Source organism: Colletotrichum acutatum, assembly GCF_030867785.1.
Source record: "Colletotrichum acutatum strain CBS 112980 chromosome Unknown BDZ83scaffold_15, whole genome shotgun sequence".
NCBI classification, from domain to species: Eukaryota; Fungi; Ascomycota; class Sordariomycetes; order Glomerellales; family Glomerellaceae; genus Colletotrichum; species Colletotrichum acutatum.
The window spans coordinates 31,387-57,002 of record NW_026849009.1 but is presented as its reverse complement, the minus strand read 5'-3'; the positions used below and the strand labels follow the sequence as shown (position 1 = coordinate 57,002).

Below are 25,616 nucleotides of genomic sequence, written 5' to 3'. Positions count from 1 at the left end.
TGATAAAACAAGTTCGATCTCTCTTCATTCTGCTTGCGAGATGTCATTTTCACGATAAATGCGTCTCACTCATGAATCGTTCTCCCCGCCGCCATTGCCTCATTCTGCTCCATTCAATTGGCCATCAAGGTTCCCAGCGCTGAGATGGAGCCATCAGAAACACCCCGGACAGGGATCACGGCCACCACCTCTGCTTATCATTGGCTTCATAGCCCTTAGTAGCTGGCCATCAAGGTCGATATAGCTGTAAGTGGAAGTCCCCTGTGATGAGGTGACTGAGGGGGGCAGGTTCAGGGCAAGAGTTGATGAGATGGAAGACAAAACCGTCTGACTCCCGTGAGAGCTACCTCTCTTCGACTACCTCTCACGTTGCATGATTCTCACTAGCTCCTGACTTTATCTCAACATGACAGAAGCATTCATCCACGACGTCCTCATCATCGGCGCCGGGCCTTGCGGCCTAGCCGTCGCCTCCCGCCTATGTGAACACTCTCCCTCAGCCCTCTTCACAGACGAAGAGCACCAGCGGTATCACTGGATCCGCAAGTACGGCCGTCGCATGCCCCTAAAGAACAGACGGAACGGCAATATCATTGAGAAGAGAACACCGGAACGCAGCCAACGCTACTCGACATTGGTCCTGGACGCCACGGGCGACGAGTGGATGAACCGCTGGAATCGTCTCTTCAAGACCTTCGACATCACTCATCTCCGGAGCCCCATGTTCTTCCACGTAGACCCGAGTGATCGCGATGCTTTGCTCGCCAGAGCTCACGAGCGGAACCAGGAAAACGAACTACAGGAGCTGCGGGCGTGCGTCGGAAAGGAAATTAGCAAGCACCTGCGCAAGGCGAGGCTCAAGTCACGAAACCCAAAGTAAAGCAGCAACGCCTCGCCCCTTCATATCTGTACTTCTGTATAAGCCGATGTTAACCTGGCTTTCTCATAGACAGCACGCCGTCGTCGAAGTCGACGAAAGAGATCGCAAAGACTACTTCACGCCCCCCACAAACCTCTTCGCCAACCACTGCGAATGCATCGTCGATCGCTACGGTCTCCGCGAAGGCCTCATCCAAAACGAAAAGGTGGAAGACATCCAGTACCGCACCATCAAGCAAGTCTCCCCGGATGCAAACCTCTTTGCCGTCCACACGAACAAGGGAACGCACTATGCGAGAACAGTCGTCCTGGCCGTCGGCCCAGCCAACGCGCCCACGATCCCTCCCGTCCTAGGCCTTAACAGCGAACCGTGTTGCGCGGCGCCACCTCAAGTCTGCCACAGCATGCAGATTCAGAAGTTTCCCGATCCGGTTGTGCAGGTCAAGATTTCCGCAAAGAAGACGACAAATGTCCTCGTCGTGGGCGGCGGGTTGACGTCAGCACAATTGTCTGACCTGGCTATCCGGCGCGGCGTGACTAAAGTTTGGCACCTCATGCGCGGCCCTTGCAAGGTGAAGCCGTTTGATATTGACCTCGCGTGGATGGGCAAGTTTCGCAACGTGGAGCAGGCATACTTTTGGTCCGCCGACTCGGATGAGGAGCGGCTACAGCAGATTCAGAGCGCCAGGGGCGGAGGGAGCATCACGCCGCCATACCAAAAGAGGTTGAAGCAGCATATAGCCAAGGGAAGCTTGCGCCTCTTGACCAACACCAAACTATCCGAGGCTCGTTTTGACGAGGAGCAGAAGGTCTGGAACGTCAAGACGGAGCCGCCGGCCGCGGAAGGGGACCTGCCGGGTATGGATTTCATTTACTTTGCCACTGGAGTGCAGACGGATTATGCGAGCTTGCCGTATATGCAGACAATGCTGCAGGAACATCCCATCCATGGCCACGGGGGCTTGCCGTGCATCGACGACGATTTGAAGTGGTCAAAAGACGTGCCGCTCTTCATATCAGGAAGACTTGCCGCGCTACGTCTGGGGCCAGGAGCTGCCAACCTCGCGGGCGCACGAGCGGGCGCCGAGAGGATTGCGTGGGCTATCGAGGACGTGCTTCCGGATCGGACTGGTGATGTCCCGGAGGAGGCTGATATGAGTGATGAGAAAATGAGGTTTGTGACGGGTAGGGGAAATAGGTTTGATAGCTTGATCACAGTGGGGGATGGTGATTGGTAGTAGTCTTGATGAAAATTGAGCGAGACAAAGATGAACAATACCTCAGGAGATCAATTCTGGGTCACGATCATTCCTTTGGCCCTTTCGGTTTATTTTCTGGTTTCAAGCGTCAGGTTTGAAATTCCCCATCCATTCACTGCAGAGGAGCTGGTATTTCCTGAGTATAAGCTAGAGGCTGTGAAATTGTGCGGATGGCTCTAAAAAGGTCCTTGGAGCGACCTCGTCTGGCGTTCAACATCCAGCTCCGTCGTGGCTTGAAAAGCTTCTGGCGGGGCTATCGCATATCTGTACAATATTTCTCCCAAATGCACACGAGACAACCCACTTCATTGTCAACACCACGCCTCTTACGATCTTCGTGGGCCCTTTGAAGTATATCACATGGAGAATATATAATAAAACCCAGATAGAGGGGGCAGAGCAAAATCATGGTCGTAGCCCTGTACAATAGGTACCGATCAGCAAGACGCCACAACCGGCAAACGAAGATTTCATTTATCGGTGCGAGTCAACACGGCAAGACATGCCTAAACATCAACGGATAGCGTCTAGCTTCGGCCCTCAAGCTCTGGACTGGCGCTTCCACTAATCATACCACCTCTGTACATATCGTATTTCGATGTTTAAGAGCCTCAAACCGGTAACACACCTCGCATAAATCCCATCATGGCGTGCGGTTGTGATGGACCTCGTCAACGTTCTGAGAACGGTGTAGTTAGCTTGCTAAAGACGGAAAGGCACATGAGGCACAGTCTTCATTGTCTGGGTGGGAGTCCAATTCCATCGATCAAGAGATCTGTATCCCTCGCGGTATAATTATGACGATTATCTTCTTTCTATCTGTAGCAAGTGTTCGTATGGAGAAGACCCGTTTTGATAAATGTACGATGTGTCTGTCATCAGCGAATTTACTATTTCCTGCTCTTTGCGGCAGAAAGACAATGCATGTTGTCTATCCCCTTTGATCTCTGAGGCCATTGGGGAGAAGACTTGGATATCGCACCACTGAACGTCACAATTACATCGTGTCTTGATTGGCAAAAACTTAACTGTTTTCGTCTCCGAATACATTTCGCTGTGAGATGGACTTTTGGCAAACAGCCGCAGATCAAACAGTTTGAGGAATACTTGGCGAGTACGAGCATGCTGAGAGGCATTCAAGCACAACTCAGACTAATCTCCCCATTGAAAACAACCTCGCTTCATTTACTCAGTCAGGATGGCAAGTGGCATTGTCGCTGCCACTGTTATACGGACGGACACAGCTTCGAACCAAGGACTTGTGACCGAGCTCTCCCTCTGTAGGAACAGTGACGTTGACCAAAAGTCCGCTCTATCCATCTGTCGGCATGTTCGACAGCCCGAACTACGGCGCGAAGTCCCGGACTTTTCGGACCCGAGTACATACGACATCTCACCAATATTCGTCAACCCCCGGACCAAGCCGTATTACACCATTTCTTGTGCTGTTGATGCCAGATGGCGCGTTCATAATCAAATAATCTTCAATGATCGCAGTCATGATCTCCGTAATCATGCCGTGCAAAACCTACCATCCTTCATTGACGTTCACGTCGACATTCTCCAATCGTATTCCAATTGACCCGAAGTGTGCTTAGTGAGATTCAGACTTTCTACCCTTCACCTACACCACTATCTGCCGAGGTCCCAAATATACCGATGCGATAAAAGGTACCCGCGTGGATGTGAGTTAGTCTAGAACTCAATCCCATTATCCCACTAATTTCGATATGTTCCTGGCTTGGCCAGAAACGGCCCATTTATCTGTACCGATGGCCACTTTGGTGGCGAGTAGAAAGCATTCGAGAATAGACTAGCGCCATGTTTGGACGAAATAAGATATCCGGTATATCTGACATTTCTCCAAAGCCACCAATAGTCCGAGGATCTAGGTACCATCAGGTACAGCACCAGATAGACAGCAGCGACTCCCCACCTCGTGTCTACAATTAGACATATACCATAACATCACACCACCTTATATTACCGAGGAGAATAGCCCCGAAAGCCGCGGCTTCTCCTTCACGCTTCATCTCTCTGGAACACCTACCACAGAGGGGGGTTTCGCCAAGAGATCCAACATGAGCCCATGCGTCGAGCCCGCTTACCTCATCCCGAAAGCGAGAACAGAAACAACCGACGTTCGGTTCATCCGGAGATACCGACCTTGGATCTTTATTCTTCCCCGGTCTCATCCAAGGCGAAGGAGAGGAGTGGAGAGGGAGGAGGTGGAGGCCGCGTCTTCAATGCTATACTATAACCCGGGTTTCCCGCTTCGCGCGGACTCCCTCTTGCTGGACCCCCCATCGGGCCGGTATGTGACAAGGCATGGCCGTTCTGCAACAGCTCCCCCAAGAGTGCTTCAATATACTTTCTTAGACCTCACCCTGCCCTGGACCTGAGTCGAGTTCCTGGTTTCCTTTGGGCCCTTCCCCCTCTTCTCCCACTTCTACTCCTCCACCTGACGCCCAGAGCCGCGCGCGCGGCCACTGCGGCCCCCAACTTAATACCAGAGGTTACTCCCACCGGCGAAAAGCTACCATCTAGGGCTCGTATACCAGTTCCAGTTACCAGTCACCAGAAAAACCACCGGTGACCGCAGTCCGTATTTCGGGGCCTTTCTATGGAACAGAACGGCGAGCCGCTCTCTCGAGTCTCGTCGTTCTTCCTCATGGGCGATACCTTGTTCTGCCATGTGACAGAGGAGGCCTCGCTGGGGTCGGCCCTACTTAAAGCGTGGAGAGGTGGCGTTCTAGACCTGGAAGAACGGGCGGAAGTGCGAGGTGATCGGAGGAGTTAAGCGGAGAAGGTGGAGGGGTCGGGAGAGTCATGGGCAGCATGCACTGTGAATCCGGGGCAAACTCGAGTCCCCTCTTCCCTTCGCTTTGCTCGAAATGTGAGGCTCACGAACTTGACAGTTTTGTCATTTTCCGCCTTTGCGACGAACGCCTCGTCGACTGATCAATCAAGTTCATGGGGTGCCTCACCCATGCTGCGCTGTGAATCTCATGCTGGTCAATACTGAAATTGCTCGTCTCATGTATCCATTAATGAGGCAGCTTCAAGCACACAAAGTGGGCGGTTCAAGAAGTTTGTGTGGAATAGAGTGTTCTCTTTATTGCCACTCAGTCTCTGACTGACACATTCGCTACCTGTCCACCAAACACCAAAACCTAAATCTTCGGGCCCCAAGCTCGTCCAATTTACCCCGAACGCCGTCGCAATATCTCGCCATCCTCAAGAGTTGAGTATGTGAATGTGTGAGTGTCTGTTTTAGAAACAGTGCTTAGAACAATGTTGAAAAAAAAAGAGCGATGATTTTACGCTCTATGTACAAAAAGAGATTTTGTTCGTTCCACGCTTTCGTCCACGAAACCTTTGCCAGCGCTCTTTTTGCGTAGTGTGTTGTTTCTCTCCCACGGAATAATGATCCTGTTTCTCATCTTGCAAAGAAGAATCAAACGCTTTGTGGGTTCATGAACCGTAAAATCCCCCGGCTGGTATAACCTCCCAATCCGTACTGTGTCGTCGTAGTCTCTCTCGATATGTACACTCTATGTAGCCAGGTTGTTTGTAAATGCAAAAGAAAAGGGGTGGGTGTAGCAACATGAAGAAACAAACTTTTGCAAGCCAGGGCCAAAGAAAACCTTGGGCATTGCAACACGCTTTCCGCTTGTCATCTCGATGACGGCAAAACTTTCATCGACAGTTCAATGCCTGATAACAAAATCAAAAATCCCAAGGCGCGCTTTAATTTCGCTCAATCGGGTTCTCCCACTTGATCGGATGCAGCAACATGCTGCGCATGCACAAGCGTCCAGAGCTGTCCTTGTGGGACTCCTCGTCTTGGCCTCCACGTAATGTGCCCTCGCCGGCGCGGCCGCCGTTACCGCCGCGGCCATCCATCTGAGGATATCCGAGCCAGCGGCGCCAGAGGAGACCGGCAAACTCCGAGTTGTAGTACCAGCTGGTACCCTTGTGGTTGTGCTCGTTCTTAAGGTCAAAGGGACTGCCGTGACCTCCCGTAGTACCATCGCGGCCGCCGTTGAAGGCCTTCTCGATAGTGTTGAAGGGGTACCATGCTCTATCCAGAAATACGGGGTGAGGTGCGTAAGCCGCCTTGAAGCCGTGGTGGAGAGCCATGCTGGCGGGGAACATTTCCGAGAACATGCTGTGGTGCAGACGCCACATCTCCTCGTGCATGGCGGCCAAGAGTCGGCGAGATAGTCGTGAAGCTGTGACGATGGAGCATCGGCGCGGTGGCGGAGCAAAGACCATCTCGTAGCCAGTGACATCCTTGGCAAAAACCCAGCCGGATTCGTCGGCGTCGAAGAGGGGATTCAATGTGATGAGGTCGGCTTCCTCACCAACTCCACACTCGTCAGGATTGCCACCGCGGGCGCAGGAAGCGGGCAGAATGGAATGGCCAGCCTCTTCACTCTTGAGCGACATACGACCGGGGAAAATTTGGGGGCCTAGAATGGCGCGGCGGCCAGAAGCGTTGAGCTCTCTCTCGACAACACTGGCGAATTCGTTCCATGAACCGTGCTCGGCGGGGATGTAATACTTGGATGACCGCTCCCAGAGAAGGGTGCGAGTCTGTTGCTTAGCCCAGGATCCCAGGCGGTCGAGCAATTCGTAGTATGAGCCAATGTAGCGCATATCCATCTCCCAGTTCCAGAAGTGGGCGTATTCCGGGTGCTGAAGGGCGAACACCTGGAGGGGCATCTGGGCGCTGCGGTAGACTCCGTGAATATCTCCATTCGAGGGATTCTCAATGGCGTCGGCGAAATGACCCGGGTAATAAAGCTTCATCTCGGCTTCCGACCATAGAGTACAGAGCGAGTGGAATTCGGTAGGAACGTTTGCATCGAGGATGCTCTGCACCACCGAGGGGTCCGACCAGATGGCAGCCTCGTTATCCTTCACATGGAGAAGGAAGTGAACGCTGTACTCGCCACCCGACTTGAGGGAGAGCTCGGAGATCATCGCGCGGAAGTTGACAATGGCGAGCTGTGTCCACTCGAATCCGACGTAGGTGCGGACGACGACGGCAATTCGATCAATCTGCTTGACTCCGGTCTCGTTGGTTTCGGGCTCACTGTAAATCGAGTCGTACGTGCTCTGCTTGGTGCCATTGTTGAAGCGGGCGCTGTTGCGTTCGACACATCTATCTTGCGCGACACCCCAGTCAACACGGCTGTAATCGATCTTGCCAGTCTTGGTCCAAACGACGTCAGCTCCCTCTTGCTCCGTATCTTGACCTTGAGAAGTGCCTCCCTCGCGAATATCGTAACCAAGTCCGTAGGGGCCGTAGCGGCCAAATCTATCGAAACAAACGTCATTGCGTAGGCCGAGCACGGTGTGGGAGCCGATGGCCGGATCAGGCTGGTTTTGGGGGACACCATCAAATGCCCAAATGTCGGGGACTGCAATCTTGTCTTCTTCGTCGACGAAGCATTCCTTGACAGGGTGGTAATCTCTCTGATACTCAGTAGACGCGTAGTTTGGGTGAGCTGCGTAAGGAGTGGGAGTAGGAGGGGTATCATGGTAAATAGGCACGGTGGTGACGGGTGCCGGGAAAGAGTTGTTGGGATATTCAGGTGTGTGATTGGCAATGGGAACGATGGACTTCAGACCGTTGAAGTAGCCATTGAGACTTGATGACATTAGCGGGTTGTTCACAGCTCTTAGAAAACGACATGGCACTCACTGCTTGAACTTGAGCCATGGCGGCATGTCACTGTCGATAATGAGATCTTCCTCTGGTGGCGCCGGCCTTCCCTGCTTCTTTGGGTCACCGCCCATTCCACCTATTCTGTAATCATCTCCTAGAATCTTTCCATCTCGGGTGTATAGTGGCGTATTCAGGTACGCGAGCGCGATCAGCATAGAAATTGTCACCGTCCATATCACAACCCTGCGATACAGGCAATGGCCTAGTATCGCGCGCACCCGGAGTTTCGGTTGTGGGATCGTAGTGGCTGGCGCGGGGAGAAAGAACTCCCCCTTCTCCTGTCCTGGGGTTGACTGAAATAATGAATTTGAGCGGGATGAACGGGTGCTGGACCGGCTGCTGCTGATGGATCGTGTCGTGCTGGTGAGTAGAGAGTGTGCTCGCTCCATGATTGCCGGAGTGAGTAGTTGGGTATTTGGGTATCACAAAAACATCTGGTGATGGAAACTTGGCCTAGCAAAAAAAAAGATCGAATGCAAGAGGGAGCGTGAGGGAGGGGGAACAGCGAAGGTTAATACTATAAAGAAGGGAACACAATTGTGCAAGTGACGTTTTTGCTTCCATGTCCAGACACCGGCTCAGACCTTACTTTTCAAACAAGCCAACTCCCTGCACAGAGTGTTGGACGTATAGAAGACACAAAAACTCACATATCATGCAACAGAGCGAGCAGATGGGACCGACCAGTCGGCAGCGGGGGGGTGGTTGACCGGGCTGATCTGCGGAGAGGAGGCAGACAGTCGGCCTGAGTTGGGATGTCCAGGGTTCGGGGACTGCCGAGCCTCCTTGCCTCTTTGGCTCTGACTTGACTGTCCACCATTCCCACGCCAGACTGTCTCAGCTCCCAACGTCGCGGGGAGCGAGCAAGGATTTGCCTTGAGCCGCCAAGCCGGGGACAAGGGGCCAATGAGCCTCAAGTTGTTGCGGACGAAGTGCTTCTTCCATCCCTTCCCCAGCTTCCAAGCCCATCATCGTATGTACCGTTTGGATTGAATGAGCTTGGCAGGTCCCGTATTCAGGAGTTGGACCCGACCTCATCGCGCATACCGGTCTTACTGAGACCATACGAGAGCTTGGTGGTATTCCAGACCCATCGCGTTCCGATATCCGAAAAATAAGGACCTTGGTGATGATCCTTCGGATACCCGCCACAGCCGGGACGCCAGCTGGACGGACGAATCTGCAGCACAGGCAAGACAGCCTTCGCGGAGCTGTATCAGAGCGTATGGGATCAGCGCCTCGTTGGTAGGGGAAAGAGGAAGAGAGACTCGAGAGTGTGAGAAGGGGTTGCGCGTCCCTTGTGGGGCCCTGGCAAACCTGGCTTATGCGTAGATCCGTCTGGTATAGGACCAAGAACTACAGTTGGTTAACTTGGTTCCTCTCCCACTCTGCTCGCGACACGGCACCCAAGAACAGGGAGGGTGGCTGTAGCTTGTTGCTAAAGAAAGCAACCGGGACGTGAATCGGGGCGTCAATTAAGGTGTGGACATGCAAGGAACGTGGTTGAAGCGCACGGGAGCTGCTGCATCTGAAACCGTCGACGTTGCGGCGTTGGGCGACGTTTCATGCCAAGCTCAACTCACGTTGCGAGTTTGGTGGTGCGATTTGTCAAGTTAAGAACGGAGAGCAAGCGAATTGGGGGGGGAAACTCGACAAAAAAGACCGGCACTGGGCTTCTTCTGGGGGCGCGGAAAACCGGCGCTGGGACGGCGTGGTTCGTCGCTCCAGCCCTGTTCATTCCATTCCATCCGCTCTGCAGCACTACAACTCTGCCGTCCGCGAAGGGAGTGGGCTGTTTTGGGGCGCCACAACCCTTCAAATCGTCCAGTTCCTGTTGCGGCTCTTGTTTTGATAGCGTTGTATTTCTGGCAGACCGAATCAGGAAGGCCATGGTCCGTAATTGTATCGGTGTGGTCTCGTATGGTCCAAATCCTAAGAATCCCATCTTCGTTCTCTGGTACGTCGTCGTAATGAACGCCACCGGAAGACCATCTGACGGTGAGCCGAACGTAGTTTCGCCCACTCAAAGTGTTTATACCGGCACAATTAGCTTCGGGCTCAGGCAAGGCGGACGCCCTTTCAGTCGGGTCTCGCTTCAATTCGATCTTATTTCGTCCGGTCAATACCGTAGTAAGGTGGTGGGAATGCGTGACCTGCTGGCATGCAATCCGATCCTGAACTATACGGTGAGAACACCAAGAGGCTCGCTACCTCATTGCCGTGGAAGTTTCATCCGTATGCACTCCGGCTGTTCAGCTGTCTTGGCTTCCGCTGGACCCTGTGCTTCAATTTGCAAGAGTAGTATTGCCATCTCGAGGTCTATGCGTTCCTCGTTGGCGAAGATTGAAAGCACTGACAAAGAATCGCCCCTGCAGTAGCTGATGATCAATAACAATCTGAGCCATCATATTTGCCCCAAGTAATGGCATGAGAACCACGGCTTGAACAGTCGACACAGATTTAGAAGTACTCAAGGACAGCAAGTTGGCCATAGTGTGCCGAAGCCGTTAATCTGCCGCCCTGCCGCCCGTCAAATTGATTGATGTTCTTTAAACTTGGAGGCCGTGAAGGGTGACGGACGGGCTTCTAGCATCCTATTTGGGCTAGTCGTCGAGACTAGGGGCCCGCCGTCATTGACGGGATGCCATCATGGGTTTCGACCGAGCTCTCCCCAGGTCAAGTGTTCGTCGTGAAGCAATTAAACTCACCTTTTTCGCGTGGACCTGGAATCCTGAATAGGCATACCAGGGTGGTTTGGATTAGACCACGATGGTAATTCCCGAGCCTCATGGATAGTGTTCAATATACGTCATGCTGGGCAAGTGACACCTGGGCCTGTGGGAGCCGTACAATAGAGGCATCGCGTCACTGATTGATGGTAGAGTTTTTCCGAAACTGCCTCCCTTTGAGCTTCGAATAGAACGCCTTGCAAGGTCCAAGCTGGGATTAATGGAAAATAAAGGCTGGGTTATTAGTGACGTCAGTTCTGGCCGCGGGTGCCAATGACAGCGGGGGTATATCTGCGATGGTGCGATGACATCGTCTGTCAGCTGAAATTGTTAGAAAGCCTCGGGAGGGCGGACGGGCGAGAGTTGTGAGGAAGTTCAGGTTGGAGGGGAAGAAGGCGGGAAGGTTGTCGAGTCGAAGAAGGGAGGAGGGCATAGGCCAGGTCCCGGCGCTGGTCTTCGTGAGTCTGTTGAGAGTCTGATTGCCTGTCCTCGCCGGCCATGACTCGTCCGAGTCGCAAAGTGAGTTGGGACTTTCCAGATAGGGCGAGATCGAAACAGAGGATTGCGTGTCTATCATGGAAACACTATTCTGACGCGCGATGGATTGACCAAGATCACGACGCTCGCCCTAGATCTGAACGGCGTGTGTTTCGGTGTTTGGACGGTTCGTCGATTTTTCACCACAAGGTTATGGGGGAAACGCGAGGAGCGAAGATGGAAATGTCAAGCGCCAATGGCCAGGGAGATCCAGACGGGAAGCGACGTAGAAACTTCTTAGTCATCGGCCAGGCGCGTCCTCGTAAAGTAAACAGGCTCGACAGGTACGAAAGGCTTGTTCTAGCCAGCTCAATTGGAGGTTTGTTGAACTTTGGTTAGTAGTTGCAACCTGCAATGAAAGGCCCAGCATAGGTAATGACATGATAACATAGAGAGTGGGATTTGGGTCCGGGAATCAGGATGAATTGTTACATGGAAGGCCAGCTGGGACCAGCCGCGACCAGCTTCAGCCTCATGACCCGACCTAAGTCACGTGTGACAGCCCGATTGCCTCGAATTGAGGCTGAACCTCGCCTCAGCCACACCTGTCTTGCAAGCGGAAATTGCTTAGCGTGCACCTGCCCTACCCGCACACAAGCGACATTTTCAGCAAAACGACTGAATTTCACTTCCCCCCGCCGGCCCCGACAAATTCATCGTCACGACACTCCGGCAAGCGAAATCGACAAACAGCCGCCAAGATGGGTAAGTCTTTATTGGAATGAAATGTTATGCTATTTGGGTGTTATTGCCAGCAGCTGGATTCGATTTAAGAAAGAGAAGGATTGCCGACCTCGCCGCCCGTTGTGTTGCCGCCGATTCGCTATCGACAAGAAAAGACTTGGGAACGGGGGGATTGATGTACGAATATCGACACGAACACCCAACGACGTCCGACACCACGGCAGCGCTCGACGGAGAGGACTCGGGCTTTACGGGGATCAATCCGGCTGCGGCAATGGCACACGACTTTTGCGAGATGGACTTAGTCTTGACGATGGACATTGGAGGCTGACCCTGGGTGCAGTGAACATTCCCAAGACGCGTATGACCTACTGCAAGGGCAAGGAGTGCCGCAAGCACACCCAGCACAAGGTCACCCAGTACAAGGCCGGCAAGGTATGTCCAACAATACTCGCGCGCGACGACCGATTTCTAGCGACGCACTCCCGATACACGATCCGGACGGTTCACTAAATGGTTGTTCGATGTAGGCCTCGCTGTTCGCGCAGGGAAAGAGACGTTACGACCGAAAGCAGTCCGGTTACGGTGGTCAGACCAAGCCTGTCTTCCACAAGAAGGCTAAGACCACCAAGAAGGTTGTCCTGCGGTTGGAGTGCATCAAGTGCAAGACCAAGCTCCAGCTCGCCCTGAAGCGCTGCAAGCACTTCGAGTTGGGGTATGATTTCATCCCCTATCTAATGGACGCGACCTCGAATCATATACTGACAACCCTCATAGTGGTGACAAGAAGACCAAGGGTGCTGCCCTCGTTTTCTAAACGCATTGTGTTTTCGGTCGACCGACTTTTATGGCTCCTTTCACGGCACACGGATCATCATCAGGCTGGAACAATGGCGGCGAAGAGGGTTACCAGTTCTCATTTGAGGAACTCTACATAGGGAACAAATAAAAGCCCTTGCTTGCGAACGGATACCAAAAGCAATTCATCAAGCTTCCCTCCCCTCCTCACCCCTCACCTGCTGTCCGCGCTTAGAGAAACCACAAACCGAAAAGAGAAAAAAAGTGACAAGAGAAAATGCGGGATGCGTGGGAACTCGACAAACGGTTTGTCCTGAGGGTGGTGATCACACTCGAGGTGGGATGAACTTGTCCCTGTTGAGACATGCCCAGGTTCCCGAATCTGTGGTCGCTAGAAGATAGATGCCTTCTATGAGGCTCAACCGGTCAATCACATAACTGAGTCACGAAATAACGTTATCATGTTCAACTCCCATCCCATCTATTTGTCCAATGTGAATCGGATCCGCCGCGTCATCTCCCGCCATGCCGTCTATTCCTCATCTAGATCTTGAGTTCGTTTCTGCAACACGCCCAGGCGCCGAGGCGCCCAGCCAGGTTTCCGTCTCAGAAGCCCTCCCCTAGCTTGATCGTCCTCCCGCCTCCGTACCACAGCTGTCCATTACGGGCATCCAACCCCCTTTCCTGCCCAACAACCCACTCCCCAATCCATTCGGCATTCGGACGGTCCCAGACCTCTTTTTCGAGCCAAGCGTTGATTTCGTCAATGGCCTCAACCCACTTCTTCCTCGCCTCGGGCGTATCGTGGTCCTTCTCCGTAAGGTACCGACCTAGCGTGATGTGCGCGCTCGGTACCTGGTACCTCGACTCGATCTGCACGCCCGTCGACTGCGCGAGGGTGAAGATGTCGCGGCGGAGGTGGTGGTACGTGTAGTCGTCCCCCTGCACGATGGCCTGCTGCTGGGCGGTCGGCGCCGGGGGCGGGCTCAGTGGCGGCTCGCCAGACGCCGGAAGGAAGGAGACGGCGAAGGCGGAGAGGTCATAGGAGATCATGGGCCTTACGAGACGGGACCTGTGGGAGTAGGTGTAATCCGTGATGTAGGGAATCGCCGAGCGCATGTTATCCGTGAGAGTGACGATCTCTTCAGGCGTCTTGGAGTGCGTCACCTCGAGAGTTGTAAGGTGCATTCGGTGTTGGGGCATGAGCCAGATGCCTTTCGAAGGTCCCCGTGTTAGTCAAGGGGTCTCTCATGTCTCTTCATTGTTGCACTGTTCAGGGATCTCACTCGGTGCGGCCTTCTTAAGCAAAGACTGCAGGTAAGCCGAAAGTTGCACAATGTGATCCGGCGGCCGGGCCCAAAAGACCAAGCAATTGCGAGGGTCTTGGAAGCCCGGTTCCATCTCCGGATTTTCCAATCTCAGAAGGAAAGGGTCAATGATGAGCTCCTTGAAGTCGGGAGCAACGAACTTCTGCTTCTGCTGCTTATTTCTCTTCGTTCTGTGGGCTTGGTAGAGGGCCTGGATTTCTGCCTACGCAATTTCCACTCATCAGATTTGGAGGTTCTCTGTTCACAGGCTTGCATTGAAGGTTGGACTTTACTGGGTTATCATTGCAAGCTTTAATGAAGGCTTCATATGGATTTTGACCAGGCAGAATCGTGATGCCAGACAAGTCTTCCAACTTATTCTTGGCATCGGTAGAGACGAGTTCAGAGCCCATGTCGAATGTCTTGGAGGTTGTGTTTCGGGAGCGAAGTGTCACTTGGATATTTCCTCAAATCTCCAGCAGAAAGACAAAGACACGAGAATATAGGTATTCTGAAGAACGAGGCTTAGACGAGAAGCGGAGCGAGAATGGAGAGCAGACGCGAGCGAAATAGGTCAAGCGCCAAGGCTGGACTTCGTATTGAGTCCCGGCGAATCGAATAAGGACTAAAGCCGTTGACGAACCTGGATAGCTGAAGAGTGAGGTCGTCGTCACCGCCAATCAATACGCCCTTCAGCTGCACCTCGGCCGCGAACCAATTATGGACGGGGAGACGGATGGGTGCCGTCGGTCACCGGCGGAGACTGCTTTTCATGACTAAGCTATACACGCTGCGTTGGGTCACATGATGTGGAATCCTCCCGTGATGCCACGGCCAATCGGGTATGTTGTTGCCCCTGGGACTCATCTTGTTTTGACTTCAGGCCTCTGGATTGCAGACGAGTTTACTGCGAAGCATGCTTCCACCTTCGCATTGTCAAGTTGTGATCGCACCTTTGTTTTGGTCCCCATGATCCAGGCCGGGCAAGTGCTCAATCTCTGCTGCAAAGCATTGCAGGCCGCAGCTCTAGTGGCGTTTGGGACGCTTGTTTATACGCCGTAGCCTGGAAACGGTATCGGACCTTCGAAGTCGAAGGCTTGGATGGCCGGACTCCAGATGCATATGCATACACTTCTCTCTCTTCTGTTTTTTTCCCCCTTCCAATTTCGCGACTAGAAACTTAGAAACTCGGACTTCTGTTCGTTTTCTAGGTATGCCCGGATTACGCACATGCGAGTCGACTTCAGTACAGAGGGAAGACATCATCACTCCCAAGCCCCTATCCCATTTTCTCATCTGTCTCCTCCATCACCTCTATCCTTTCGTGCATGGCTATTTCCAAGAGGCATCACTTGCTCCTCGCTGGATAGACGTGTCATCGTTTCTAGCTAGATGATCCTACAAAGCACTATCACCGTGTCTAAAGCTGTTTCTGGCTTCCGGCTACTACAGCAGAAGTCAGCCTCCCTTCAATGACTCTTTCCACGGCCATTAGTATGACTGCTATGATAAGCCGTCTCAAAGTTGGACAAGGCATGAGTGGACATAGGTCAATTCACTTACGTTTGCAAGTTGCACACAATATGGCTCTTTACTCGTAGCTTCTCTTGCCATCAGCTTGCTAGTCGAAGTGATCCCTTTCGTTTACTCACGCACCATTACCAACATCTGATGGAATGTACAAATCAAACATCAACATTAAACCACCCATTTTTACCTTGTTCCTGTCATCTGGTGAGTTCAAAGTCTCGGATTGATGTAGTTCTCTCGAGAAGAAGGTTGGGCATATTATCCAAACATAGGCCCTACCGTTTCGGAAGAGCCTTTCCAAGATGACAACCTCTTGCCCCCTGACGAGATACTTTAACGAGTGTCTGAGTCTCCCAACTACCCAATGCTAGCTACTCTTGAGGAAATCCGTCCTCGTCAGCTGTGGCAGTGCTCAGATGATGGCCAATACTTTGCTCTGAAGATGTTGAGTGGTCCCATCCTTGGATGCGCTGACTACTAGAACCATCAAGTTCCCGCAGACATGTCTTGAACTCAACATCATCAGTCTTAGTTCTGGTCACCGCACTTTCAACAATGAGAATGTTCATTCTGAGTAGAAAGTAGCCTCTTAACTTCTTCTTCTTCTTCTGCCCTTCAACGTTGTCATGTTGTCAAGCAGAAAGTCTCTGCGAGTAGCTCTCGCCTTGAGAGTACATCGCATGTCTGTGACAGGCCAAAGGTTGTAGAGAAAGGCCTGGCTGGAAGGCACCAACTTATTTTCCTTTCAGGGGCATTCGCCTAAAATGCAAAGACTCAAGAGTGTCTTTGCTGAGCAAGGATACCTTGCCAAAGTTAAGCACGGTCTATCTGAACTCGACGTCGATTTTGAATCATTCTCAGTGCCCCGTCTCTCGCCACATCCTTTCTGGTGATACTCAGCAAGATACACATAGATGATAAACTGCCCACACCTTTGAGCAGAAGACTCTTCTTTGTTGAGACAGAGCTGATAGTCCTTCACTCAGAGTTACACCATATCTCTAGAATATAATGGACAGATGAACTGGGAGCTCCTCTTGAAAGGCCATGGCTTCGTTAGGAAACTAACAAGTGATAGCTCTCGCCATAAAGAGCCACCAGGACGGGGGCACCCGCCTTGTCAAGCAAGTTTCTCTCATCACCAAGAGAGGTCAGCCCTCAGTGCCTTTTTGCGGAGCCTCTCACACAATGTTCCCGTCTCCCTCCTCAGGGGCACCCGCCTTGTTAAGACGTCCTCAGGGGATAGCTCTCGCCCCGAATAGCTTCAAAGGTCGAGGGCACCCGCCTTCTTGAGTCTAACCCTCTTCTCCGCTCTGAAGGCGGGAGCACATGACTTTTCGTGGGGCCTCCCACAAAGATTCTTCCATCCTTGAGCTTGGAAAATCCCCCAAGACTTTTCCACTTTCCACTTACCTCTCTTCTTCCCTCTTCTCAACACTCTCATCACTCTTACTGAGCTTCATCACTTTGCCAGCTTCTGCCACACCAAACCAGACCAAGTTCTTCTTCCTTTTGTTTCATCATCAACATCGTCAGAAGCCCTCAAAAAGCATCAAACTCTGCTGATTTTGGTGGTGAATTGGCTGTGTCTCGTCGTTGGTACATACCTCACTTGACCGCTTCACTCAGACTTCCCCTTTTCGTCTTTCACTACCTCGAGAATTCCTCCTGTGGCAGACTTCTCTGCTGTCAACTCATTGGTCTTTCGCAAATATGGCTTTTCCCTTTGGCCAAGATGAGCAGGGAAATCCTTTTCCGGATTCCGATCCGGCGCACATCCTTGGCCCTGATCTCGACGATGGATGGCCTAATGACGACGATATACAACACGGAAACCACCAGGTTGGCGATGGTTATCTTGGAGATCTCCCTGACCTTGAAGATCTTCTCGCTCACCTTGGAGATCCTTACGCCGACCTTGAAGATCCTCACGCTGACCTTGGGGATCCTGGCCCATTTGCTTCCACGGGCCCCGAGCAGAGTATCAACTTCCACACGAGTTTCGAGGGGATGCCCCCCCTCGCTCCTCCAAACGGCCCGGCCGGCCAGGGTTTAGGCCCGACAACTCACCCGCAAATCGGACAGACCAATAATAGCAATGATTTTGATTTTCAAGACGGAGTTACAAACGCTGCTCCTCCTCTCGCCTATGGGCCCGCCACTGGCCACGCCGCCATGGAGCAATTTTACGCTGATAACGAGGGCCGTTTCTGGTTCCTTAACAGCCAAGAATACGACAGCAATGGTCAACTCATCGCGACTTACAGATACGTCGACGAGAATGGGGATCAGTGGACGCGCCAACAGACTGTACCCCTGATACCATCTGAGCAGACCTTTGGCCAGGATAACGAACACCATGACGACTCTATGGCTCAACAAAACCAGGACTTGATGCACAGTCAAGGCTTCAACCAAGGCTCTCCGTCCTATGTTCCAGTCGCACCGCCGGTCGAAGATTACTATGGTGGCCAACATGGTGGCTCCACCTCGCAGGGACTACATGATAGCCTTGCCCCCATGGCTTCTCACTTGACTGCTGAGTCTCCGTCGGGTTCTGCATATCCGTCGGTATATTCGCCTCACGTGGGTTCTCATACTCACGTGATTTCGGGTCGCATAGCTTCTACACCTGGATTAAATTTCACAACCCATTTTCCTTCTGGATCTCAGTCTGCCTCAGGAAATTCAGAACTTGGAGCACAATTCACTCCTCAGCCCACCATGGATCAAGCAGTGCCTGTTCTGATTATGGATGAGCGATCTGTGAACCGCCCGCGCGACGCCTTTCCAATCATCTTTGACAAGGCATTGAAGCTCGGCCTGAATAAGCTCCTCAATGCCGGCGGCGTGTCGTTCAGGATTGCGACCATGTGCTCCGGCACGGATGGTCCCATCCTGGCTCTACGTGAGTTCGTTGAAGCGGCCACCGCCTGCGGCTATCCGGGACTCCTTCAGTACAGCCATGTCTTCAGCGTTGAGATTGAACCGTTCAAGCAAGCCTTCATTCGTCGCAATGCGGCTCCTTCAGGCCCGATTTTTCGCAATGTCGTCGACGTTGGCATGCCCGGAGCTACTCAGGCGTAAGTACTTCACCTCTCACTAGCGTTCTTTCATGTACTGACAGTAATGTAGGATGACGGCTTCCGGAGCCATGGCCGATATTCCTTTGGGAATCGACGTCCTCATTGCTGGAAGCTCTTGCGTCGACTTTTCGAGCCTGAACTACGCCAAGAACGATAAGAAGAAGAAGTCCGGTCTCAATAAGCTTTTCGAGCGATTCAAGGCCAGGGGCATCTCAGCCATTCAACAAGACGACCCGATGGCCACTCAAGTTGTCGATGGCCTTCAACAAATCTTCGAAGGCATCAAAGATGAGAAGGGAGAGTCAACCAAAACTTTCCTGTCCATTCTCATGTACACCCATGCCCATCGGCCCAAGATCGTCATCTTGGAGAACGTCACAAGGGCTCCGTGGGACCAATTCAAGGACTTCTGGCTGCCAAGCATCGGGTACGTGGCGGCGTATGTCCAAGTCGACTCCAAGAACTTCTTGGTCCCTCAAACGAGGCAGAGAAAATATCTACTCGGAGTAGATGCTCGCTACTATGGAAACAAGGCCAAGGAGATCGTTAATACATGGGTCAAGCTCATGGATATTACGCAGTGGTTCAAGAATCCGCCTGACCTCCAGAAGTTCTTGCTTCCCCCGTCTGATCCGCGCGTGCTTCAGACTCGATTCCAATTGGAACGAACGCTGCTCTCGAAGCCGAAGAGAGACGTCGAGGCTGTCCATTGTGCTGCCGATCACAGGTCGGCACGTCGAAAGGAAGAGCTCGGCACGTCGAACCCGTATACTCGGATGGATGACAGAGGCAACGTTCAGCCCCGCGAGGACGCCTGGCAGGGCGTCATCTCAGCCTATACTTGGCGAATGCAGGATCTACTCGACATCGAGTACCTGAGAGCACAGAAGAAGGGGTATGACTTCACCCACAAGATGTTCATTCTTGACGTCGGACAGAACGTGGATCGACAGAGCGGAAGGCTGGGTGTCATTCCGTGTGTTCTTCCCTCAGCTGATCTCTTCATCTCGTACGATGGCCGTCCTCTCCTCGGACTCGAGTGTCTCGCTGTGCAGGGCATTCCCATTGACCGCATCTCGCTTTCGGTCGAGGGGGAAAACCAGCTCAAGGACCTTGCCGGAAACGCAATGACGACCACCGTCGCCGGTGCAGCTATCCTCTGTGCCCTCATTGCCGAGTTCAGGTTCAAGACGAAGGCAAGCAACAGGCACTTGCAGGGTCTTGCCCAAGCCAACCCCACCCAGCTGCTGCCTAGCAGCGGCGTTCTTCACACCTCGACTGACGAGGCCGGGCCTTCCGATCTCTCAGAATCTTTCCTTACCGTCGACACCTCCGCCCTTGGACGCAAAACCCACACATCTTCCAGCAGAAAAGGAAAAGAAATCGATCGACCATTTTCTGCCTCGGCAACCACTCCCAACAAGATGGCTTGGCAGGAGATCGTCTCCTCCGGCTGGGACGGCAATAAGTCAGTCGAGTTTTTCTGCACCCTCTGCCGTAATGGGTGCCGAAAATGTCGCTGCGACGCCTTCCGCAAGCATCAATACACCGGTGTTTATTTGCGATGCAAGGACTGCAATGAGACGCGCTGCCAAAGCTGTGCCGGAAATCCCGATCACAATTTTGATAGGGCCAACCCCATCGACGACAAGGTGTCAATCGGCAGAAGTTTGGCTCAAGAGCTTGCGATTGCTGCTTTGCCAGCTCATCTCTACATCGATTGGGCAGGTACCGATACCCTTCACAGTGGCGATATTCTCCACAACCTCGACAAGCAGACCTTCAGCGACCACCTCGAGGCTTTACACCGCGCAATCCAGACGTGTGCAGGCGGAGTTCATTACTACCAGACGGACCTCAAGTTCAGAGACGATCTGACTGTGACTTACGAATCCGAAAAGTCAATCATCGTCGTTGTCGTCACCGAAAAGGACGTTACGTGGAGCATGCACCTGAGACCCGTCTATATTGAATTCGGGCGCCCATCGATTCGGAACGATATCTCAGCCGGCGAAGTGGCAGTTGAATTGGCTGCTCTAGGTTACGACCTTCGCCAGCCTCTCTTGAAAGCAGTGCTCACAGACCATGACGCGGAGTTCACTCCTACGGCAGACAGCTAGAAGCTATTTGTCCAACGCAAAATCAACGTGGATCTGGTCCAAGAACGCGCCAGTGATGGAAGGATTAATGCTTTCAACCAGAAGCTTGTTGAAGTCAACGGCCTTGCACCCTCTCTAGTCAACGACATCACGCATGTCGTCAACGGGTATTACCACTTTACAGACAAGTGCGCAACCCCACTGGGGCTCCTCTTCACCAAGAACGATCCTCTCGGTCCCGTCTACATGATGCTCCAGACGAACTGCAATGGAGCTGCCGAAACCGACCGATGGGTCTTGACGAAGAACCCTAGAAAGCTCGAGCCGGATCAAGTGCGAGACATCATCTGCGTTTTTCCCAAAGGGTTCAAGCACCAAGAGGAACAGCCTCCGGGCTCTACAGTCACGGCCGTGTTGCCTGGCGTGTACACGTCTCTGCCGCCCGCCCTGGATATCACTGTCCACGAGCGTGATCCAGCCCTCCATATTGGTCTCAACGATTTGCAGGAGCAGGCTATCAGGAATATCGACTGTCAATCTTCGATCCCGTCCATCATGATCAAAATGGACAAGACCGACATGCACTTTCCAGTGAAGTCACTCCTCACCCAGTTGACTTCCCCTTCCGGTACAAACAGCATGGCAGCTTCGCCCGATATCTGGTTCACGATTGCCCAGCATGAGATCAAGGATGCATTAGCACTGGCATCTTCTGCCATCAACAAATTGCCGGCCTTAGCATGTGCTGAACTTCTTACAGTCGGTGAAATCATGCTGGATTCTGGTGATGCGTGCTACAGATGCTCGCCGACCGCTCCAAAGGCTCTTCACCACTGGGATGCGGATGGCAGCGTTGTGCGAATCGAGGACGAGGCAGTGGCGACTCAAGCGGAGCAGGCTATGTTGCGACGACCAGCTCCTCTCGAGATCCAGGCCCGACTGGAGCCGAGTGAAGCTGACGGATACAATGTGCTGAGCATGAGAATTCTGCTCAACCCAGCGTCGCTCGCGCACCGGGCGCATGGTTACTTCCCGGTCGACAAGGACATCATGTCGCCCATGGTCCGCTCAACTCGCGGAAGTGGCAATTTCCGTGTGAAAATGAGCTACCACGAGCCCAGCCTGAAGGGGTTGCCCCCCTTCAAGAACAGCATGGGCGCTGTTCAGGCAAGTCCCTATCCTCCCCAAGGCTTCTTTCAGCCGCCCCGTTTTCTGCAGAATGGAATGATGCTTCGACAAGATCAACTCGAGGCTTGTCAGTGGATGCGGCACCGCGAAAGAGACGAATCGTTCACTGAAAGGGAATTTGAGGAGCGAGTTCTTCCATCTGTGAACGTGCGCTTAAGTGCTGTCGCAGAGCTTGAGAACTATGCCCGAGGAGGTGTTCTTGCACACGACATCGGCTACGGCAAGACTATAGTTACACTTGGTCTTGTTGATTACACAACCACTCCCATGCATGCAGAGTTTTCTATTCTGGAGCGTTCTCGGTGGTTAGGAACCACGGCGTTCATCCACATCAAGGCCACTTTGGTCATCGTGCCACCTCATATCGTGTCGCAGTGGGCCAAAGAAGCTAAGAGATTTGTTCGTCAGCTTCGAATTCTCGTGCTCACCAAAACGACTGATATCTCACGGAGGAGCATGGAAGCAGCAGACATCATCATTGTCAGCAGCACCCTGATGGCTTCTGAGAAAAACATCGACAAGCTCGCTGCAATCGCCCAGATGCCATCAATCCGTCAGAAGAGATCGAACCGAGACTCCCAGGACTGGCATTACGAAGTGGTTGAAACCATCAAGCATGCCGCCTATGACCACAGCAACCCTGACAACCCGAACAATGCGCATGTCGAGGCGAGAATCCAAGGTCGCCGCACCATCAGCAATGATTGGGTCCGGATGGCCGCGGCCAACATAGTGGAAGCTAGCGATCGGAAAACGCAACAGACCGCCAAGGCGACACCCAGAAAGAAGAAGAGTAAGGCAGCAAAGCCCACGACGGCCGTCACCATTGATGTAAAGGAGGCCTTCCAGAATGGCGAGGTACTTGAAATGTACACTTACTGCCGCGTGGTCTTTGATGAGTTTTCGTATGAGAACACATCCGTTGCAACCTTCTTCCAGAACGCTGTCGCGTCCTCGAAATGGATCCTCTCAGGTACACCGCCTACCATCAACCTCGGTCAGATCTGCGAGACTGCAGCGTTGCTCAATGTTCATGTTGCGCGACCGACACCATCAATGCCAGGATTCTTCCCCAATGTCACGGCTGGGCCCAAGGTATCCGAACTAACTGACGCCGAAACATTCCGCAGCTACACAGAGCCCTTGTCCGCTCAGCTCGCGGCCGATCGCCATGAGCAGGGACAGAAATTCCTTCTCCACTTCTTGCGGAAGAACAAGACAGAGATTCCAGGTGTGGAAATAGCCGAGGTCGCCTGCTTCACTCCCATGAACACTCAAGAAGCCTTGGTATACAATTTTGTACAGCAGGTTCTTCATGATGCCAAGTGGGACGTTGATAGCATGCCCTGTGGTCTTGATACTTTTCTTCGCACCATCTTGAACGAAGAAATGACCCAGAGTGCCGGTTCCAAGGTCAAAGCTGCCGGAAAATCTATCTGGTCGGATGCGGTCGACGCGTTACTTCTCTTGTCTTCGTTGTCCGTTTCTTCCGGCCGAAAGGGCTTCGAGGGCATGGGGTGGACAGAACCCAATGCGAAGTTGACTCTGGAGCGTCTCGGCAACGAAGCGTCTGCTGCAGCTGGTGATCACCTTGCCCGTTGCACCCGGATTCTGGTATCCCTCTTCGACAAAATGATGTACCTGGCGAATATGGTTTCCAACGATGCTGATACAGGCAGTGGGAAAACTAAAAAAGATGCCTACTTTGGTCATATGGAGGAGATTTTCGATTTCATGAGGAACACCAACGGCGACTCTGATGATAGTGCGTTCATCAACTATCTCCATGATGCGATCGTCCACCGAAGCTCGATCCGCTCAGATTACACCCCTAGTCGAGAGAACTATTGGGACTGCAAGTTTTGGTCTGAGTGGATGGGTGGCCCTGGAACATACAATTCTGCCAATTGGTGGCTTCTCGACTCGGATCACGATTTGTCCGATGGTGAGTTGGACAGCTTGCAGAACCAGTGGGTTGGCTCTGGTGGTCGTCGGATCGATAACCGAGAGGCCCTCATCGACCTCATTCGCCAAGAGCAGGACAGCCAGGATAAATGCGAGGAAATGGCTTTGGCTATTGGACTGAAGGACACTGGCGACATGGCGGCTCAACTTCAAAAGCATTTCGATGGAAAAGCCACCAAGGACGACTATGAATTCGGCATTCAGATTCCAGCTCACCGACCACAGAAGGACAAGACGATTAAGCCCCGTGGGCAGGCCATTGACGAGACTTTGAACAATCTCATATTGGTTGTGCAAAGCGTCCAGGCTGGCATCAAGCTCACTACGGAGGCATGGCGCCGCTGCATGTTTCTGATGAAGTTGAACCATGTTCTTCATGGAAGCCAAAGCCCGCTGTCCGCCACCTGCAACGTCTGTGATCGCGTTGCTGCAAATTTTGACATGCATCATTCTATTGCATGCGGTCACTCGCTTTGCAAGGACTGCTTTGGTGCTTTCACTGAGGCTGGTGGTCAAATGTGCCCCATGCAAAGCTGCAAGGCATTCAGTCGCGGGTCATTTATCCCTAGCGAGATATTTGCGACGCCCGCGAATCTGCAGCACGATCTTTCGGCCGTTCCCAGTGCCAAGGTATCCGACATGGAGAACGTTATGTTCAACAATGTCCTTGATGACGAGAAGGTTCTGATCTTTGCTGCGTATGCGGGCATCAAGAAAGAGGTCTACGACCACCTCATTCGCAGCGACAACGGCTTTGGCGTTTACATGACCGACGGAGGCGATCAGGACTCGAATCAGATTGAGGCATTCAAGTCACACCATGGAAAGGCCGTTCTGATCCAGAGTCTCATGTCTTCAGAGTCCGCTGGCACAAATTTGATCGAGGCGAACCATCTCATGTTTGCTGGAGTTCTATTTACAGACTCGGACAGCTACGACATGTACATGAGACAGGCCAAGGGACGTCTCATTCGATATGGACAGAAGCGCCCCGTCTTTGTCTATCACTTCATCACTCCAGCTACTCTGGAGTTTGACTTGTTCAACAGGCGTCATGGCAACCGCATCCGTAGCTTCGGTGAGGATGGACGCATTGCTATCCCGGTCACTGAGGACGGAGAGAAGGACCCGAGATTCCCTCTGTATTTCCGTCCATACTTGGAGATCGCATCGATTGAGAAGCTTCTGCGCTCAGTGGAATTCGAGGAGTACGAAAAGTGAATAGCAAACCAGGATGATGGCGCATCGACTGCAAGAGTCTGATGAAGCAGACTCTATCTCATTCACGCTATCAGAGTTTTGGCAAGGGCTACGACTTTCAGGTTCGCTCAGTTCGGGAGGTTTGATGAGAGGTTTGGAATGAGAGGTTTGGAGAGGGAAGTTTGGCAAGTTGTTTTCGGAGGGGATTCTTAATGCTGTTTGAGTACATCACGTTTGGACCGGCCGAAGGTGGGAGGCGGATATCGAACGAGTGGAACAGATCTGGTTTGTTTGCAGGGCTCGAGTTTGACAAGGTAGCACAGAAAATTTTTAAGATCATTTGATCACCAAGCCGACGTTCTACGTAGTTCTCAATCGCCTATCTACGGCGTGATGGAGAGAGCTAAGACGCAATAGTTGCCTGACATGGCTTGGTGACTGTGGACTTTCATGCCCTCGTCACCTTCCGTCTCTACGTGAGATCATGACCAATTTGATGGCATTTCTTGCTTGTTTTACCGCCCCTTTGCCCAGTCATCCAGAGGCGCCGCCTTGAACTCTTTCAACATGTCCAGGCAGACTCGGGCTAGCTTTCCTTCCCTTGCTTACACACAAGCG

At 52.6% G+C, this 25,616-nt stretch overlaps 7 protein-coding genes across 7 annotated transcripts; 4 read left to right on the top strand and 3 right to left on the bottom strand.

Annotated features, from left to right (window-relative positions):
• Positions 1 to 406: 406 nt before the first annotated feature.
• BDZ83DRAFT_569963 (FAD binding domain-containing protein) lies at positions 407 to 2,117 on the top strand (the record flags this gene model as incomplete). The annotated part of the gene is made up of 2 exons (XM_060504251.1): positions 407 to 876; positions 950 to 2,117. The coding sequence occupies 2 exons, from the start codon at positions 407 to 409 to the stop codon at positions 2,115 to 2,117; spliced, it is 1,638 nt and encodes a 545-aa protein (XP_060368764.1).
• Positions 2,118 to 3,327: 1,210 nt separating this feature from the next.
• BDZ83DRAFT_648377 (uncharacterized protein) lies at positions 3,328 to 4,290 on the bottom strand (the record flags this gene model as incomplete). The annotated part of the gene is made up of 4 exons (XM_060510176.1): positions 3,328 to 3,450; positions 3,909 to 4,081; positions 4,126 to 4,184; positions 4,247 to 4,290. 4 exons carry the CDS (start codon positions 4,288 to 4,290, stop codon positions 3,328 to 3,330), a joined length of 399 nt encoding a protein of 132 aa, XP_060368763.1.
• Positions 4,291 to 5,888: 1,598 nt separating this feature from the next.
• BDZ83DRAFT_748830 (uncharacterized protein) lies at positions 5,889 to 8,264 on the bottom strand (the record flags this gene model as incomplete). Its single annotated transcript, XM_060513673.1, has 2 exons — positions 5,889 to 7,797; positions 7,852 to 8,264. 2 exons carry the CDS (start codon positions 8,262 to 8,264, stop codon positions 5,889 to 5,891), a joined length of 2,322 nt encoding a protein of 773 aa, XP_060368762.1.
• A 926-nt stretch (positions 8,265 to 9,190) lies between these two features.
• On the top strand, positions 9,191 to 10,438 carry BDZ83DRAFT_98223 (uncharacterized protein). Its single transcript, XM_060516042.1, has one exon. It carries the CDS (start codon positions 9,441 to 9,443, stop codon positions 10,251 to 10,253), a length of 813 nt encoding a protein of 270 aa, XP_060368761.1. The 5' UTR covers positions 9,191 to 9,440; the 3' UTR covers positions 10,254 to 10,438.
• Positions 10,439 to 11,735: 1,297 nt separating this feature from the next.
• BDZ83DRAFT_607805 (60S ribosomal protein L44) lies at positions 11,736 to 13,080 on the top strand. Its single transcript, XM_060507452.1, has 4 exons — positions 11,736 to 11,846; positions 12,169 to 12,260; positions 12,356 to 12,540; positions 12,603 to 13,080. The coding sequence occupies exons 1-4, from the start codon at positions 11,843 to 11,845 to the stop codon at positions 12,640 to 12,642; spliced, it is 321 nt and encodes a 106-aa protein (XP_060368760.1). The 5' UTR covers positions 11,736 to 11,842; the 3' UTR covers positions 12,643 to 13,080.
• BDZ83DRAFT_607802 (RNA ligase/cyclic nucleotide phosphodiesterase) lies at positions 13,081 to 14,652 on the bottom strand. Its single transcript, XM_060507451.1, has 3 exons — positions 14,224 to 14,652; positions 13,910 to 14,153; positions 13,081 to 13,837 (listed from the first exon to the last, which is right to left on the bottom strand). Exons 1-3 carry the CDS (start codon positions 14,341 to 14,343, stop codon positions 13,230 to 13,232), a joined length of 972 nt encoding a protein of 323 aa, XP_060368759.1. The 5' UTR covers positions 14,344 to 14,652; the 3' UTR covers positions 13,081 to 13,229.
• Positions 14,653 to 17,173: 2,521 nt separating this feature from the next.
• BDZ83DRAFT_748827 (uncharacterized protein) lies at positions 17,174 to 25,019 on the top strand (the record flags this gene model as incomplete). The annotated part of the gene is made up of 3 exons (XM_060513672.1): positions 17,174 to 18,543; positions 18,596 to 20,618; positions 20,748 to 25,019. 3 exons carry the CDS (start codon positions 17,174 to 17,176, stop codon positions 25,017 to 25,019), a joined length of 7,665 nt encoding a protein of 2,554 aa, XP_060368758.1.
• Positions 25,020 to 25,616: the final 597 nt, after the last annotated feature.